The sequence below is a fragment of the Phocoena phocoena genome, chromosome 10, assembly GCF_963924675.1.
Source record: "Phocoena phocoena chromosome 10, mPhoPho1.1, whole genome shotgun sequence".
NCBI classification, from domain to species: domain Eukaryota; kingdom Metazoa; phylum Chordata; class Mammalia; order Artiodactyla; family Phocoenidae; genus Phocoena; species Phocoena phocoena.
The window spans coordinates 99,839,193-99,857,768 of NC_089228.1; the positions used below are offsets into that span (position 1 = coordinate 99,839,193).

At 52.9% G+C, this 18,576-nt stretch overlaps 1 protein-coding gene across 1 annotated transcript in view; it reads right to left on the reverse strand.

Moving 5' to 3' along the window:
* Positions 1–809: 809 nt before the first annotated feature.
* Positions 810–18,576, reverse strand: part of BMP6 (bone morphogenetic protein 6) — a 145,347-nt gene continuing 127,580 nt past the window's right edge. Inside the window, exons 3-7 of the mRNA XM_065886358.1 lie at positions 10,484–10,632; positions 9,801–9,998; positions 1,974–2,050; positions 1,051–1,161; positions 810–959 (exon numbers count right to left, since the gene is read on the reverse strand). Coding sequence (XP_065742430.1) covers positions 810–959; positions 1,051–1,161; positions 1,974–2,050; positions 9,801–9,998; positions 10,484–10,632 — 685 coding nt within the window. The remainder of the gene's footprint in view (positions 960–1,050; positions 1,162–1,973; positions 2,051–9,800; positions 9,999–10,483; positions 10,633–18,576) is intronic.

Sequence of the window (18,576 nt, forward strand, 5' to 3'; positions counted from 1 at the left end):
TTACCGACACAGATGAGGGCTGACATTCCTGACGTAAACGTGCTTTTTCAAAGAGCCGTCCCTCAGGGGAAGAGGTGTGGGCGTGTAGCTCGGTTAAAATGATGGCTTTAAAAAGACTTCTCATCCCCGGAGCCTCGCCTCAAAGTGGGATCACTTTAGTCTCTGTTTTTGGTCCTAGCAAAGAAAAACAGCAAATGCTGGGGGGGGGGGGGGGGGGGGGCGCGGGGCAGGGGGTGGAAATGATATGGTTGAACTGAAATAAGGATATTTTCATATGGACAGAACGCCCGCACAAACGTGTAACAGCACGACTGAGACAAAAGGCACTTGCAGGCTGCCCGGCTCCCTCCCGGGCTGTTGATCCCACGTGAGAAACCGACCTCCCTGGGATGAGAGCTCAACAGAGACGTCCTTCCCCCGTTCCCGTGACCTGCAAAATCTACTTTAAGATGATCTTCCCTATTTACTTACTAAAACCACAAAGAGCTTGATCTAAAGCAAGATAGTTTGGGTGGGTTTGGGGGGGCAGAGGGGAACCTTCAAAGTTAGGCTTCTTCAGTCACCGGACTTCATGCTACAGACACTCAAACTCAGCTTCCTAGAGACCGACAACTACTCACGACATTTACTACGTGAGCAGGTTACGGACGAGGTCCTTTAAGATGTCTGTTAGGGCGGAAAGGCAGCAGCCAGCACGAGATGGTGTCGGCGTCTTATCCCTGCTTTCTAGGTGCTTCCGGGTGCCTTTTAAGGCAGATGTGATGCAGGAGTCCAAGGCAGTGCGTGTGTCCCCAGCAGCTCGTCCCGAGTCAGTGGCACCCACAAGCTCTGACGACCATGTTCCTGTATTTCTTCAGGATGACGTTGGAGTTGTCATCAAAGTACAGCACTGAGATGGCATTCAGTTTCGTTGGCGCACAGCACGGTTTCGGGACGTACTCGGGATTCATAAGGTGAACCTGTTTCAAACACAGAAGGAGGGGAGGTGTCGTTAGGAACCATACCTGGCCCGGGCCTACTCCCCAGTCACGTGGAGCGGCCAGTGCTCACCAGGGTCTGCACGATGGCGTGGTTGGTGGCGTTCATGTGCGCGTTGAGAGGGAAGGAGCATTCTCCATCACAGTAGTTGGCAGCGTAACCCTTGGGTGCAATGATCCAGTCCTGCAACAGAGAGAGTGATGTACACACACACCTCGTATCACCTGTGCCCTCAGGAACCCTGCGAGAAGCTGTCGCTCACGTGGGGCAGCTAAGGAGACAGACACAGCAGGTCGAGGTCACACTCGAGGGGCAAAGCGAGGCTGTGAACCCGGTCAGTCAGACCCTGGAGCCCTCGCTCCTTCCACAGGCCCGCAAGGCCCTGACCTGCTCCTGGCCCGCCTAGGCCTGGAGGCCTGCAGGGGGCTGGCTCCATGAACTTGGACCAAAGGAGCCTCTCCAGGAGCCCGGGTACTCCGTCACCGCAATGCCACCGCACATGGGAACGATCTTCCATCACTGGACGCCTAGAATTTGCGTCTTATTAACTAGCAGTGGCCTTCGGGAGGGAGGCAGAGCATCGGTGCGCTTCTAGTCTGGGCGAACTGGCACGTGGCCCTTGGAGAAGTTAACTGTTAGATGCTCTTCCAGCCCCTTCTCAAAGCACAGTGAACTCCTGTTTAAATGCCCAAAGCAATACAGGCCCTGTGGACCCTGAGAGCATGAGAGAAGAGCACTGGGAAATGGGCCACTGATCTGGAGGGACAGGGTGCCTGTGCACGTGGAAAGGAGCCGGGGGGCTTCATGCACGAGTGGGCGGGCCTTTTGCCACCCCACTCCAAGAGCTGGGCATCTGGAAGGGCTCCTAAGTACCTTCACGGGAGGAACCTTCTCAGCCCTCAAGTTCAAGGTCTTTGAGGATGGCTGCTGCCTCTAAGATGAGAAGAGACTGCGGAGAGAGGGCCCTCGTCCCCCTTGCTGTCCAGAGCACTCACCTGCCAGCCCAGGTCCTGGAAGCTCACGTAGAGCTCGTGCTTCCTGCAGGCTGTTTTCAGTTCACTGCTGTTGTAATCTGTTGGAGATCGGAAGATGCAACAGTTAACTGCTTCATTCTTCGCTTACAAACTTCCCCGGACAGTTAACCACGGGCCAGCCGTGCACAAGGCCCCCGCTAGACACAGCTGGGGCGCACACAGTTCTGCAGCCTCCTCCCAGCTGCTCGGGTGTTTGACTTACTCCGTCTCGTCCACTCTGGGGTCACTGCCGGGCACACTGGCACACAACACGTCATCACTGGCCTGAATGGACTCCTTTCAAGCAACATGTTTGTCATGATCCCCTGTTGGACCAAGATGCCCCAAACACCCCGGGGCCCTGACTTGGAGGACATCGTATTCACAGGCAAGACACACCAGGCAGGTTCCGCTCGCTTTCTAAAACCGGGACTGTCCTGAAGCTGCGCAGGGGCCGGGAGGACAGCTGCTGGGCCAGGAGAGCCTCCTGAAGGGGGCACCCTGGAGCCAGGCCTGCCCGGGAGGCCGGGAGTGGGGACGGAGTGGGGCTGAAGTGCGCGCACCTGCTCTGTGTGTCAGGACCTGCTAGCCTGGCTTCATTAACCGACCGCTGGCAGGAGGACAAGGGTGCCCTGACTCATCTAGGCCAGACGGAGCGGCTTCTGTGTGACGCGCCCCCTGCGAGGTGCCACGGGAAACACGAGGATCCGTTAGGCAAGGCTTCTGGCCTCCAGCGACTCGGGGAACGGACGGGGTGCCGTGAGACGTGCGGAGCTCACGCCAGTACAAAACAGAATCTGAACGCCATGCGCAGGGGCTGGAGAGAAACCCCACCGGGAGTTCAGAGAAGGGACAGTTAAAGAGGGAGAGAGAGAGGAAGAGAGAGCCGTTCTGGTGGAATGAAGTTAAGGACACGTGAAGAGCTACCCAAACCATGGAATTTCCTGTGTGATAATCCAGCTCCTAGTGGGGCCCCGGAGAGCTCAGGATGGGGCTGCTCACCAGAAAGACCACCACGTGATCAGAGGTTGGGACGCGGGCCAGCCTGACCTCCAGGGAAGGGGGGAGGACTGGAGATGGAGTTCAAGTCGTGAGGCCCACGTGACAACTCTGGACACGGGGCTCGGGGGAGCCTGGGGTTGTTGGGTGAGCATGTCCGTGCGCGGGGAGAGCGGCCCGCCGGGTCCTCTGGGGAGAGGGCTGCCCCTCCTCTGTGTCCTTTCTAATCCAGCTGGAGTCCCAAGTGGGGCACTTTCCTGCGTCCTGTGAGTTGCTCCAGTGAATCAGACCCGGGAGGGGGCGTTGCGGGAACCCCTGAATCTCACCGAGTGGGACAGAACCGCAGGTGGCATCCGCAGGGGGCCAAGCCGTTGACCTGGTGGCATCTGTGCTCCCCCCAGGCCGTCAGGATCGGGACGGAACTGGGCTGTAGGACCCCCAGTGGGCGTCGGGACGCAGGCAGGGACAGTTGCTGCTTCTGCCGGATGGACGGAACCGAGGGGGCGTGGGGAAGGGCCTGGCCGACCCCCCGCCATCTCCGCAGTCTGGCCCTCGCTTCCCTTGGGCAGAAGAGATTCTCAGGCGAGCGGGGCCGGGATGAGAAGGGCAGGGGCCCCATCACGCCACAGGCGGGGCCGGGCAGCCACCAGGGAGGCGGCTGCACCTGAATCCCTGCGGCCCCAGCTCGGCCCAAGCCCCAGGGGTCCAGGCAGCCGGCCTGCTGTCCTTTCCAGCCCCAAGAGAGGAGGAGAGAGGAACAAAGGGGAGACTGGAGAGGGGAAGAAGCAGGAAAGAGACAGAGTCAGGGCGGCCTAAGAAACCAGGGGGCAGGGGAGGAGCATGAAGGCTTCTGCAGACAGCCGCCCGGGGCTGACCGCCTCCCCTGCCCCAGGCCACACCAGCTGCAGGCCCCAGGCTCGGCCAGGAAAACACCAGGACAGCAGGAGCACAGAGCACGCTGTCCGCACAGCCCGGCTCTTCTGAGCCCAGGCTGCAGAGTCTTCCCAGAGGAAGCTTGTTTTTTAGAGGGAACAATTCGCTGCTCTCATTTCCCTTCCCTCCTAGAATGACAAGGGCAAGGGCAAAGGGCAGCTGTTAAAATGGCACCCCTGTCTGCACTGGGCTGGCCGCTCCTCCCCCGTCTCCGGCCTGATCCGCCCAGCTTATCCCGAAGGAATCTCCGGCTCCCACGTACCCCACAGAATCAACGGGGCCTTAAGAACCTGCTGGAGGAAGCCCAGCTCCTGTGCCACTGACACTGTGGGACCCCGGGACCACACTGGGATTTTGATTTCTGGTGTCAATAATCTCGTAAAGTGTTGGGCGGGGGGCAGGAGTGGGGGGACAGCTTGCTTTTCAGAGGCTCAATTTTGTTTACAACCGGACGGTTAGCATGAAAGGAAGGCAACAGTGAAGTCCTGTTCTTTTGTGGCTGCAGGATTTCAAGGTCTCATACAGCTCCATTTAATCTGAGCGGGGCTTTGATCTCAGCCTTGGTCTTGATTATAAAAGAATATGGAGCTAAGTATCTTGAAAACAGAGGCTCTCCTTAAAGACTGAGCCCCGAGACGCCCTGCTTCACGCACCTCTGTCCCTTCCCAGAGGGCCCCTGGCCCCCAGTGCCCTCTCGGGAGTTTTGGTGAATTATCCGGGCATCCTGCAGCACCTGTTCACGCCTCCTTATTCAGCATTACCGGCCATTAGCACATTCATTAGGGGTGAGCCTAGGGATGGAGTAGAAGGTCAGGTTCTAGTTGGCTTCACTCCTTGATAACTTTGATCCTAAAGGGGCGGAACTTGGACCAATTGTAACTTTCCAATCACTCATGCCCTGACTGTCCTCCACAGCTGTGGAGAACTAAGTTCTGATTTCATTTAGAAAGCCCTGGACGAGCCTCTCCCTCTTGACCGAGACATCTGGGAGCCAAGCTCCAGGCCCTAAAATTTGAATTTAAGATCAAAATGACACATTAAAATTCGCAACGCCTTTGAAGAACTGTAAACGGCTAAGTCACAGCCCTGACCCGTGTCCATTCTTCCCAAGCGTTGGGTGTCCATGGTGGATGAGCCCTCTCATCTCTGGCATGTCAACCCACGGGAGCAAGTGCTGAGCTAGAGGGGACACCTGCCAGGGACCAAAAGGCCAAGCAAACATTGCTCTGGGAGAATGAGACCCCCTAGGCTGTGCACTGAAATTCCCTGAAATCTACAGCAAAGCATGTCATAGTCGTAATAAAGTACCCACATCACTGCTCTGCAAGTGATGAGTTCTGGTCACCTTTCCTACGCTGGAAGCATACTGAATGGTCCCAACTGGAAAGTTCAAGGGATAGAAGATATGAACCAGCAACGCGAAGGTCAACAGTGTATTTACATGTACCAGAGCCACCTTTTCTCCCAGGACCCTTAAGGATACATGTTTGGGGACTTACCTGGTGGCGCAGAGGTTAAGATGCAGGGGATATGGGTTCAAGCCCCGGTCCGGGAAGATCCCACATGCCACGGAGCAACTAAGCCCGTGCGCCACAACTACCGAGCCTGCGCTCTACAGCCCGCGAGCCACAACTACTGAGCCCACTTGCCTAGAGCCCGTGCTCCGCAACAAGAGAAGCCACGGCCACGAGAAGCCCACGCACCGCAACAAAGAGTAGCCCCTGCTCGCCGCAACTAGAGAAGGCCCGTGGGCAGCAACAGAGACCCAACGCAGCCAAAAATAACAAATAAATAAAATTTTAAGAAAAGGATTCATGTTTGGGTGGGTTAGAAAGAGACAGAGGAGAAATTAAGAGATGCTCACAGGTAGCATTTGAATCGATGAAGAGCTCATTCCAAAGAAGAGAGAGGGTCTTGAGAAGCCGCTGGTTCAGAGACAGTTGGCGGGGCTGAGTGATGGCAACATGAACGTCAAGGGTGAACGAGGCCCAAAGGTCAGTGAATCCAATCTGACATGAATTGTTCAAAGTGGCAGAAACTGTTTCAAAACTATTCATCTGCCAAAACAAAGGGCAATTATCAGTCACGGTGCTGGCAGCCAGCTGGTGGACACGGCAGAAAACCTCCGCCTCGCCAGCTGAACTGAAATCACATTCACTACCCCACACCCCAAAGATGTCTTGGAAAGATCTTGGAAAATGAGCTAGAACAGAATCTAGAATCACCACATGGAACCACCCTCAAGGCCATTTGTTCACAACCCTTGTAATGGGTCGGTCAGGTGGTGTCAGTCCCCCAGGAGACAAAATCATGGACGCTGAGAGAAAGATACTATGAAAGAGGATGACTGGCAGCGGGTAGAACGAGACCACCCAGTGAGAGCTCGGGGCAGTGGGCTGGCTGGTAGCGTGGGGGCCGAAAAGAATGGCCAGAGACGCTAGAATCCCCAGTGGGCCGCACAGCACGGCTTGGACCAGGACTAGTAAAACACGTGTCAAACGATGAACAATATGGTCCAGACGATATCCAAGCCCACTGGAGAAGTGCGACACGGCCAACATCCAACATCCACTCAGAGCAGACAGCGACAGAGAAGCCAGGGCAGGTCAAACCCATCCAGGGAGACTTCGGTCCAAACCCACTGCTTGGTGCATGTGTTTGGGAAGTCCAGCTTGAAGGCCAAGGACAGGTGTGAGAGCAGATTTTGGTGGGCAGGGGAAGAGGCGGGCGGGCTCCCGGCCTCTCCCTCGTTGGGGACGGGTCCCGCCGTCTCCGGCCTCGGCAGCTCAGTTCCAAAAGCAGCCACGTGTTTCCCTGCCATGTTTCACCCTGATGACAGGCAACTGGACGGATGATGCTAACTTCTCTACCCAGAGGCAGGACGGTCTCTGGTGGGCGGCTGCTGGTGTTTGTTTCGGTGGAGAAGTATGAATTCCCTGGGAGCAGCACACTGTGGAAGGCGGGGGGCAGTAGAGGCCAAGCCATCTCTTCCTTCAACCTCCCGAAAGATTTACAAGGGGCAAGTCCCACCTGGAGTCACACCCGAGACCACAGCTTTTTGTCTCGGCAGCATCTACCTGGTTCACGAAGACCCAGCAACGTCTGGCCCCACCGTAGCCCGGAAAGAAAGCGCAAACCGATGGTCCATTCCCCTGGAGAGCAGGCCATCTTTCTGGAAACACCTTCTCCAAGAGCAATCCCCTCTGCACCTCCATTCCCATTAATGGCAAGAATAAGGAAGGAGGAAGGGGCCAAACCGATAAAGCGCTTCAGTGAGCCTAACCTGGGCCATTTCTTGGACCAGCTTGCGAGAGTCTTTGAAGATAGTGGGAGGGAAGGAGGACCCTCCGTAGTAACACTTTCTTGGGGGTCTGGGCCTTTAAGCAGGTGAGGCCAGGCCCATTTGTTACGAACTCTTAGCCTCGGTGCTGCTGAAAGGAACAAAGCATGTTTGAAAGTACAGGGGCTGGGGGGGGGCGGGGTGGGAAGACCAAGAAAAAGCAGATGTACTTGCCTCTTCTTACAAATTAGACCACCTTTACTATTCGTATTTAATTTAAACTCATCAAACTGAAAACAAAATGCCGAAAGGCATTTGGAAGAGAATAATTCAGTGATGCCACGAAAACCCAAATCAGAGATGACATGTTTTCTCGATTAAAAAAGACATTTATGTGTGTACTGGTGGGGGAGGGGATGTGGAGTAAATCAAGTGAGATTTTCATTTTAAAAAGCAATCGAGGGCTTCCCCGGTGGCGCAGTGGTTGGGAGTCCGCCTGCCGATGCAGGGGACACGGGTTCGTGCCCCGGTCCGGGAAGATCCCACGTGCCGCGGAGCGGCTGGGCCCGTGAGCCATGGCCGCTGAGCCTGCGCGTCCGGAGCCTGTGCTCCGCAACGGGGGAGGCCGCAACAGCGAGAGGCCCGCGTACCGCAAAAAAAAAAAAAAATTAAAAAAAAGCAATCGACACCTCAAGAGCCGCCTTCAGGCCTGAGGTCCCGGTACCAAACTGACCACAGTTCATTAGATGCCACTGGCCGGCTGCACCGCCGCGCCCCGAGGACAGCACTGCGGTGATTACTGTTCACCAGGCTTCCTGCCAAGCGAATAAAGGCAAGCAATCATTTCTTCTTCTTCTTTAAACCCCAACCCTGACTGTTTCTAGCGGTAAACACAGGAACACCCATGCTGGGCGAAGCCTCCAAGAAACACCGGGAGGAGAAGCAGTAAAATGTCACATCACACCGGGTGGTACAAGTTCCACATCCAGGTTACTGGTAACAGAAACCGCTGAGTCAGAACCCAAAATGAAGACACCGTTTCCCAAAGGAAAACGGGGTGCTTCGGAAAGTTCCAAGAACTCTTGCCGGCCACGGAAGATGACACTGTTAAACAGTCACCTGGAAGAATGAACGCATCTTCCAGAAGTATTTTACATCCCTTCAGAGGAGCCTAACATACACCCTGAGACCTTCCCGTGCTTGGAGGCAACTCATCTTTGAGCCAGAGCAATGCTTCTCATTTAATTCCAGCAAAGCCACCGAGGATCAATCATGCCCACTTAACAGCTGGGTAAACTGACGCTGCAGTGGATTAGGTTTGTCCAAAGTCACAGAGTAGTAATGAGGGAGGCGAGATCTCCAACTGCAAGTCCTACAGCAAATCTTCAACTTCGTGCTTGATTTCTGGGCTATTTAAAGGAAAAGGAAACCCAGAACTCGAAAGCACCAACTCTAGAGTAAGATGCACCTTGGTTTTTTTTTGTTTTTTTTTTTCCGGTACGCCGGCCTCTCACTGTTGTGGCCTCTCCCATTGTGGAGCACAGGCTCCAGACACACAAGCCCAGCGGCTATGGCTCACGGACCCAGCCACTCCAAGGCATGTGGGATCCTCCCAGACCGGGGCACGAACCCGCGTCCCCTGCATCGGCAGGCGAACTCTCAACCACTGCGCCACCAGGGAAGCCCCTGCACCTTGGTTTGAATTCAATACTGACTAACTCTGTGAGCTGGGTGTCAGGAGGGAACGCCTGCTACCCGCCCCTCCCGCCCACCGTGTTCTGATGAGTGGGCTTCCGTGCCTCTTCCCCAAAAGGCAGGCGTGGGAGGGAGCATTTCGGAAAGACCTCTGAATTGACACTCGGGCAGTGGGAGCTGTTTCCTCTCTCCTGCCCTTTGACCCTGCCTGTTCAGGGCAGGAGGGGGCTGACTCCATCCCCTACCCTCCAGGGGGTGAGCACCTGGGCCCAACCTGGCTGTCTGAAGCTACCACGAAAGAGATCTCTCGTTCTGAAGCTGAGGTTGCCTTCCTGACCACCGCATCCAGACAGGCTTTCTGAGAATGCCACCAACAGAGGAAACTAGGAAAACAGAGATTCCCAATATCATCTGAGCCCACGGATCTAACCACGTCTAAAGGTAGAACCCTGAACTTGCCAATCAAATGCACCAGCGAAATCCATCAGAGAGGGCTGTTGGAGCTGACTGGCTATACCACTTCCAGCCAAGAGCACCGACGAACGCCAACCCGCCTTACACGGATGTACCAAGTTTGCAAGTCACGGTTTCCCCGGCGTAACGCAACTAGGAGAAAAGCTAGACGCTCTAAGGCTCGGCACGGGCATGAAAAGAGGTGGAGAGACCTGACCAAACAAAAGGACGCTTTTCTGGAAAAACAGACTCTGAGGCTGTCTGCAGCCTGAGACAACCTCGGGGTAACAAGTGTTCCCCTCTGACGGCCTAGGGACCCGTCTAGATTATCGGGGGCTGCCCAGGCACCTGCAGAAGCCGTGCAGCATCTGAAAGCCTTGGCGGGTCCTGTGTCCTCACGGACGCCCCAGAGCCCACAGGTCCTGCAAAGACGGGGTCGCCCAACCCACCTGAGGCGCTGGAGGCCCGCGACACGTCCTGGGCCGGGGCGGAGCGGTTGCGGCTCTGCTGTCGCCGCCGGCCGGCGGCCGAGCGGGTGCTGCGCACGTGGACCTCGCTGGCCTTGAAGAAGGCCACCATGAAGGGCTGCTTGTCGTAGGGGCCGTCCCTGCCCACCAGGCCGGCGGCTCGGGGGCTGATGTCGAGCCCTGGAAGGCAAATCAAAGCAGGAGGGTGGTGGGACCCCCAGCCCCCCAGTTGTGCTGTTCTCGCCCCGGCCTGTGCATCCTTCTTCCCGATCACGTGCCTCCCACCGGCGAGGCAGCTTCACAGGCCCCATGTGCCGGGCCCGCGGGCCGCAGCGGGGATGCACAGGTGCGGGAAGGGCGCCCACTGACCCACGCGGTGTCGGCGCTTGGACCTGCTCCCGCCTTCCTCTCTCTCTCGACGTGCCCCGGCCTCTGCCTGGGCGCTGCCCTCCGCGGGTCCTCTCGGACCCAGGACCATCTCACCGTCTCCAAGTCCTTGCCAGGAGGCTTGCGGGGGGAGGCCTCGCTGGTCCACAGTGGCTCTGAGGGGACAGGAAGCCTAGCCATCCTGGAGCCCAGGGCCCACCCGGAAACCACGGCTCTGCCACGCCTGCCGCGAAGGAGACCAAGGCCGACGGCCCTCGGCCCGAGCTTGGCCAACTCACCGTCCCGCGTGACCACACCCAGCTGCAGCCCCATGTTGTGCTGCGGGGTCAGGACCCACAGGTTGCTGGTGGCCGTGATGTCAAATTCCAGCCAGCCTTCTTCCGAGGCCCACACGGCGCGGGTGTCCAACAGAAACAGGTCAGAGTCTCTGAAAGAGGGAAAAGGTGGCAGGATGAAGGGCGCAGGGCCCCCAGCTCATCCCCACTCCGTCCTGCCCGGCGTCAGACGACAGATGCCACCGTCGGGTCAGGGACGGCGACCAGCTGTGGCCCCGGCTGGTGTGACATCACACAGGACACACCCGCAACGCAATCTGCCGGGGTGCCGCACGGACAGCAGCTGTCTGCTGACATAGGGGCGCCCCTCGGTGTCACCAAAAGCCTCACGACAGCTGCTCAGGCCACATCTTTTTTAGAATTAAGGGAAATTCAAAATAAATAAATAAACAGTCCTATTGTTGCATGCTTTGCAGCTAATGAACTCTAAACAGAGAGGCAGTGGAGGGGGCAGTGAGGAAGAGGGTTAAGAAAATATTAAAATCAGGATCAATAAAGATGAGCATTTACTAAGCTGTACTTTGCTAATTTTTTTAAAAGCTCAGAACCCGACAATCCTCACGTCAGTTTCTGTGAAAGGAGAAGCCAGGATTCACATCCTATTTCTGAGTAATCATCAATTCCTTTCTGTTAATTAAGGCCTCCGCATGGCCTACGGTGAGAGCCGCGTCCTTCCCCATGTGGACGGTGAGTTTCAAGTCTGTCCCAGCCCCGCTGTGAGCCATGCTGGGGCCCTTTGAGGCAAACTCACCGAGCCCGTTCCTTCCACTGGGCTCCACAGGGACTACTTTTACTTTTTTTTTTTTTTTTAACAGTTTCCAGCTGATATAACTCTAGTGTGGGAAGATGGGGTGAGGGACCCACATGCCATGACAAGGCAGCGTGTAGGACGGTCACCTTGGTGTGTCGCGAGGACACAGTCTGAGTTGACGTCCCAGAGACACTGGCACGAAATGGCCTGGAATTCCCACGACAGGGAAGGGGTAGGTTTTAGCCATGGAAAGAGTCAAGTCCCCTGGTGCTGGAAATATTTTGCTGCAAGAGCTTACAGAACAGAAAAACGACTAGAATTCAATACTAAATTTAAGATGACCATCACAATACTAACAGTGTACATTTATTTATTTTATAAATTTATTTATGTATTTATTTTTGGCTGCATTGGATCTTCGTTGCTATGCGTGGGCTTTCTCTAGTTGTGGCGAGCGGGGGCTACTCTTCGTTAAGGTGTGTAGGCTTCTCATTGCAGTGGCTTCTCTTGTTGCACAGCACGGGCTCTAGGCATATGGACTTCAGTAGTTGTGGCACACGGGCTCAGTAGTTGTGGCGCTCGGGCTTAGTTGCTCTGCAGCATGTGGAATCTTCCCGGACCAGGGCTCGAACCCGTGTCCCCTGCACTGGCAGGCGGATTCTTAACCACTGCACCACCAGGGAGGTCCTAACAGTGTACATTTAAATAGGTCATAAAGCACTTGCATCTACTTTGCTTCAACCATCCTGAAAACTAGGTAGAATATCATTACCCCATTTTACAGCTGGGGAAACTGAGACTCAGGTGTGAGTTTATGGACACATGACCAGTAATTGCAAGAACAATCTGGTGAAAAGAAAATAAGTGGATTCAGAGTTTTCCACAATGACTTCCTGCCTTTTGAGATTATTATGAAAGACAACCTGTGACAAATGAATACAATGTATCTCTAGTCCATCAAACGTTTGGGAGGCCAGTGAAACATCTGAGTTAAAAATGTTAGACTTCTCAGAGGGGAAACAATTTTTCCTGTTTACATGGCTCGAGTTAGAAGGCAATGCTATTGTCATCTTTTCCAAGTTCCAAGCAGTAGGTGTGCCTACACGTCGTTTACTCAGCTGGTGGACAGAGTCTGCAGGGGGCACATCACCACCTGCCTTCTATAAAGCACCCCCCCCTCCCCGCATGTGTCACACACCCTGCTGAGAAATTACCCCCCCCATCACTGAGGTGGCTGTGGGCAGGCAGACGGGGAGTTCGTGGAAAGCAGCAAGAGGGGGTGGCGGGTCCAAAGCTTTGAAGTGAAGATGTAAAAAGACATCAATGCTGTTCTGAAAGGTTGGAGAAGACCTTCATCCAGAAATAACACAGACACTATGAACGGCAATGTGGGAAAAGTCACCCTAGTCCCAAAGGATGCACAAGACATGTTCTTGTCAGAGGGTCAGCTTCTAGAATGAAGACGCGGTGAGAGTGTCAGGGCGTGAGGCTGCCCCCGAGCTGAAGAGGGTCCGTGTGGGGTTAGAGCCGAGGGCCACTGGTCACTAAGAGCTTCCATGCACATGTTTTCAGGACTTGTAACAAGGATGCAGAGAAATACAGCCCAAGATATGGGCGTGGCATAGCTGGTAGAATGAGCTTTTATATTTAAAAAGAATTAATGATGAAGGAACGGGGGAGTCTGTTAGCAGAGAAAGTGGGGTGATGGGACAGAGGCCATCATCCAAAAATGGGAGAGAGAAGCAGAGAAAAAGGAAAAGAGGAGAAGGGCGTGACTTAAAGAGGGAAGGGGAAGAACACATAACCACGATGGGGAAGAAATGAAGTCCACAGGGTGCGTGGGGTTTGGTGGACACGGGAGCCCGAGTCTCTACCCTGACTCTGCTCCGGAGTCCCACTGGGGTCCCCAGGAATTGGTGATGCTTCTGGGCCACACCTCGCTGACTGTCCAGTGAGGACAGCGCCGGTCCTCACAGCTTAGGAGACCCGCGGATCCACACACGCAGGGTCGCAGCTGAGCCTGGAGACGGGAAGAGCTCCGGGGCTCAGGGCACTGGGGCGAATCAAATTCAGCCACTTAAACCTGGGATGCTCAGGTCCCTTAGAAGGGAAGTGATGGAGAGCATGGGCTTGAAATAGCTGGGCTCAATGGCTGGAGGAACAGCAAATGTTTCCCGTGTGCTTTCACCAAGCGGGGCCTCGAGAAGAGCTCCCGCCGCTCCAAGGGAAGCCCGGGGAACGCAGGTCCTATTACGTGTCTCTTCTAGAGCTGAGGGCGTGCAACCTGGAGAGGGTAAGGGTGTGAAGGCCACACAGGTGTTAAGTGGGGTAACTACAGCTTCCAACTGGAGCTCAGGCTTCAAAAGCAGAGTCAAGAAAAGTATAGGCAGGCAAATATCACATGAGATCACTTATTTGTTGAATCCTAAAAAATCATACAAATGAACTTACTTACAAATAAGAGACTCACAGATACAGAGAACAATCATGGCTACTAAAGGGGAAAGTGGGGGAGGGATAAATTGGGAATTGGGGATTAACAGATACATACAACTGTATATAAAATAGATAAACAGGGCTTCCCTGGTGGCGCAGTGGTTGAGAGTCCGCCTGCCGATGCAGGGGACACGGGTTCGTGCCCCGGTCCGGGAGGATCCCACATGCTGCGGAGCGGCTGGGCCCGTGAGCCATGGCCGCTGAGTCTTCGCGTCTGGAGCCTGTGCTCCTCAACGGGAGAGGCCACAACAGTGAGAGGCCCGCGTACCACCAAAAAAAAAAAAAAAAAAGATAAACAACAAGGACCTACTGTATAGCACAGGGAACTATATTCACCATCTTGTAATAACCTATCATGGAAAGAAATTTGAAAAAAGTATGTGTGTGTGTGTGTGTATGTACACACACAGAACTGAATCACTTTGGCGTATACCTGAAACTAACAAAATATAGTAAATCAACTCTAGTTCAATAAAAATTTTTTTCTGAAGTACAGGGCAGAGGTAGTAATTACCCAAACAAGGGCTTGGAATAATAAAGTCAGAGCTTAAAATCCCCCGCACATCAATGCCAATGGCGGCTGGATACAGAAAACACGTCCAGATGCTCAGGGCTGGTACAGGATGAGAAATCATGAGTGACTTCTCATGTCAGGGTCAGTGTCGGAGGGGTGAAAGGTCGCGCAGGAAGTAAAGGTTGAGATGCCTAACGCCTGCTGCTGGGACTCCAGTGGCTCCCGGTCTCACCCTCCTCCTTTTCCCAGGCACAAAGCCCTCTGTCTAGACTGAAAACACCACTGACACACACTCAGAAAGGGTGAGGAACTTTCAAAAAGAATGACAGCTTTGAGGAGGGACTTCACTGGCTCAATGCTTCCAGTAACTCAGGTATTTAAGAGACACTATTTATGGCAAGTCACTAAAATGGGTCTGGTGTGACCCACATCTATTTACTTTTCTTCAGTGACACGTGACCTTCTCAGTCCACGCACTCTGTCAAAGTGTTGCCTCAAACAAGACGCTCCTGACTTTGCTATGCAAACAGCAGGGGCTCCCTTCTAAACCCCACTCCAGTGGCATCGAGGTCTTCTTTAGGCGAGAAGTACAATTTTCAAATAGAATGAAAGTCAAAAATCAATGAAAATTAGACAGTAAGGCAAGGATTTTTACTTTTTTCTTATGTAATGTATCGTATATAGAGGATTTACGTCTGAACTTTTACCAACTAAAAAGATAGAAAGAAATACGGTATTTGAAAACAAAGCATTACAAATCAGAGTAAACTGCTATACACACACACACACGGATTTGAGTAACAAGGGTGAATAAACATTATTATTATATAGTCAGCCAAGCTCTCATTGATTTTATGGCACTTGAACTTACCCAATGTGCACCTCGAGGATGAGCATTAAAAGTTCATATATCAAACGCACTTCCACTCTGTAAGGGATACTTCATCTTCAATAAACCAGTACAAATCACTTTGCTGTCAGGATATTAACACAGCTTTGCCCTCACATGGTGTTTACCGTGTAAACATATGTAGGACTTCTCCTACATATGTTAGCTTCTCACGACCGCCCGAAGAGGCAAACAAAATACTATTCACACCACCACAGGTTTACAGAGCAGGAAACTGAGGCACATATGGGTTAAGCAACTTGGCCACACTCACTCAGCTGGATGTGAACCCAGGCAACTTGGCTCTTGACCGTCATAGCAGAGGTTCTCAAGGTCAGCCTGCATCAGAATCCCCTGGAGGCCTTGTTAACACACAGACTGTTAGAGTTTCTGAGGCGGGGCCTTGCAAACTTGCACTTCTAACAGATTCCCGGGCTTCCCTGGTGGCGCAGTGGTTGAGAGTCCGCCTGCCGATGCAGGGGACTCTCAGGGTTCGTGCCCCGGTCCGGGAGGATCCCACATGCCGCGGGGCGGCTGGGCCCGTGAGCCGTGGCCGCTGGGCCTGCGCGTCCTGAGCCTGTGCTCCGCAACGGGAGAGGCCACAGCAGTGAGAGGCCCACGTACCGCAAAAACAAAAACAAAAAACAGATTCCCGGGTGATGCTGTTGCCGCTGGTCTGGGGACCACACTCAGAGGCGCTGTCCTCCAGCACTCTCCCTCTGGAGTATGAGGAGAATGACCTTGGCCTGCCTTTTAGACTTAAGGTTCAAAGCTGTCTGCTCTCAAAATATCTTGCTCCTCTCCTTCAAATCATGCAAAGTCATGTAGGCTTCACAAGTGTTTGATTGTCTTAGGGGCTGGCCTCACCCTCAGGGAGTTAGAGTTAGACTAATAAACAGAAGCACAGGTTAGATCAAGTCCAAAGCAGCAGTATTATTAGAAGGTTTGCTTCTATGTGTCTGAGACAGGGAGAGAGGGGGAAGGTGGAAGATTACTTCGTACAAGTTCACGGCCACCTAACCTGTCCTCTTCGGCCCCCAGACACCGGGGCAAACACTCCAACACGCCCTAGCTATCGAACACAGATTGAATGAAGGGTCTGCCGCCTTTTAAACATGTCATGGGCAAATCTTATATGTTTTAGTTCTTATCACCAACCCCACATCCACGTCCTTGCCTACTATGAGGAATTAAAATGGTAAAAATACTGTTAATTTGTGATTTTAAAAGAAATAGCAAAACAAAATCTTGACCACAACCATGGCCCAACCCCCACAAAGCTAGACGTCCCGGGGGAGATGCCGGCAACCAAAGCAACCTGTTTCTGGGAATTAATAATCCAGAAGGCACAGTTCCAGAAACAAAGATCTATGTTCTTTCTTTTTTTAAATAAATTTATTTACTTTATAAATAATTTATTTATTTTATTTTTGGCTGCGTTGTGTCTTCGTTGCTGCGCGTGGGCTTTCTCTAGTTGCGGCGAGCGGGGGCTACTGTTTGTTGCAGTGCGCGGTCTCCTCGTTGCGGTGGCTTCTCTTGCTACAGAGCACGGGCTCTAGGAGCACAGGCTTCAGTAGTTGTGGCGCGTGGGCTCAGTAGTTGTGGCACGTGGGCTCTAGAGCGCAGGCTCAGTAGTTGTGGTGCACGGGCTTAGTTGCTCCGTGGCATGTGGGATCTTCCCGGACCAGGGCTCAAACCCATGTCCCCTGCATTGGCAGGTGGATTCTTAACCACTGCGCCACCAGGGAAGCTCAGACCTATTTTCTTTTCTCTGCCACATTTACCAAGTGGATAAACAGTTCCAAACAATAGTTCCTCTGGTTCCCCATGCCCTGACATCCCCCTCTCCCCCAAACTTAGCATTATTCTGAGTGTATCCAATTCTGTGTGATAATGTTAATTCCTCTCTAACCTTCTCAGCTCCCCTGTGCCCTTGCAAAGAACAGAACGTAGACAGGCAGAGGAAGAAGGTTTGGTAGCTTCTTGAATCTTTTTTTTTTTTTTCTTTAACTTCAGGGAGATGATTCCAAGTCTAAGGAATATGTTCTTGACTAAGAAGATGAAACTAATGGTTACGTAACAGCACTTGTGGGTCGGTTACAGTATCCCCTTTTCAGGGGCAAAGGAACAAATACTGAAAAGTTCAGTGCTTGCCCGGGGCCCACGCTGAGTGCGTCAGAGATTATCAAGCCAGCAGTAAGATTGCAGGAGTCCCTGGGGATGGGACCTGTGAAAGCCAGATACAGAAAGAGAAACAGGTGTGGCTGGGCACAGCGATAAAAAGGCTTTGATTTTCCTCCACCCAAACGACAATAGGGTTCTCCTATTCCTGGCTTTCTCAAGTTTGCCCTTCTCTTCATAAAAGAAAACGGTCCCAGGTATCTCACTTTCATGTCGGTGGAGATAAGAGTTCACATTACTTCACTTTGGGAGGCAGCACCGAACATCCGACAGAATTCATACAGCAATCGGTTTATGAGAATCAGTCTATGAGAAATGCTTTTCTAAGAAAACAACTCGCCTAGATCATGGCTCAACTACCGCGTTCAGGTCTGGTTTCCAGAACTATACTGTTTGGTTAATGACTCAAACATCAACATTTGTGGGGATTCATTATAAAGGTTTCCAAATAAAAATAATAAAAACATGATACTTCAGACATGGATGCTTCTGGCTACGATGTATCCAACTAACACTCCTGCTAAGACTAAAAACACAAACCTCTTGGAAGCCAGCTTAGAGCAACCGAGAAAGGCAATGGTTGATGAGTCAAGAGCTCAGAGAGAAGAGAACCCTGTATTTGCTGTTGCTTTTTCATCTCAGGGTATTTGTTAATTCCTAGCATGACGCAAGGATGTCAAACAGAAAGGAGAAGCAGCCAGGAGCTTGGAGCAATAATCTCGCTGGCTGGGGACGCAAATTGGAGCTTCAGGAAGTTATGACTTGAAGGGCTAAGGTCCCAGAGGAAAGAGGCTGTAGAGAAGTGAGCTCATAAAAGTGATCTCATAGAAGTTTGGGTTCACTTCCTCCGGGACCTTGGCCCTTCAAGTCCTGGTGTCCATGAACTCCAATAGTTCCATTTGAGATGCTTGCCAAATATTAGACTGTGTTTGCATGCAGGAGGAAGCTGAGAAAACAAGCAGAAAGAAACTGCTTAGAGGATAAAAGGCAAAGCAGAGTTTTTGGCAGTCTCTCAATACTGGGGAGTTAAAAAATTAGGAGTTCAGAGGCCACCAAGGAAGGGAACTTCTGGTAAACAACCTAGACCTTCAGCTGAGACCCCTAAAGAGCTAAACTGTAGGAGAAAAGGAAAACCAGAAATGGAGAAGGCTTAACACATCTGGAAACCCAGCCTCAGTTAAGACAAGAGAACAAGGTGATCTACC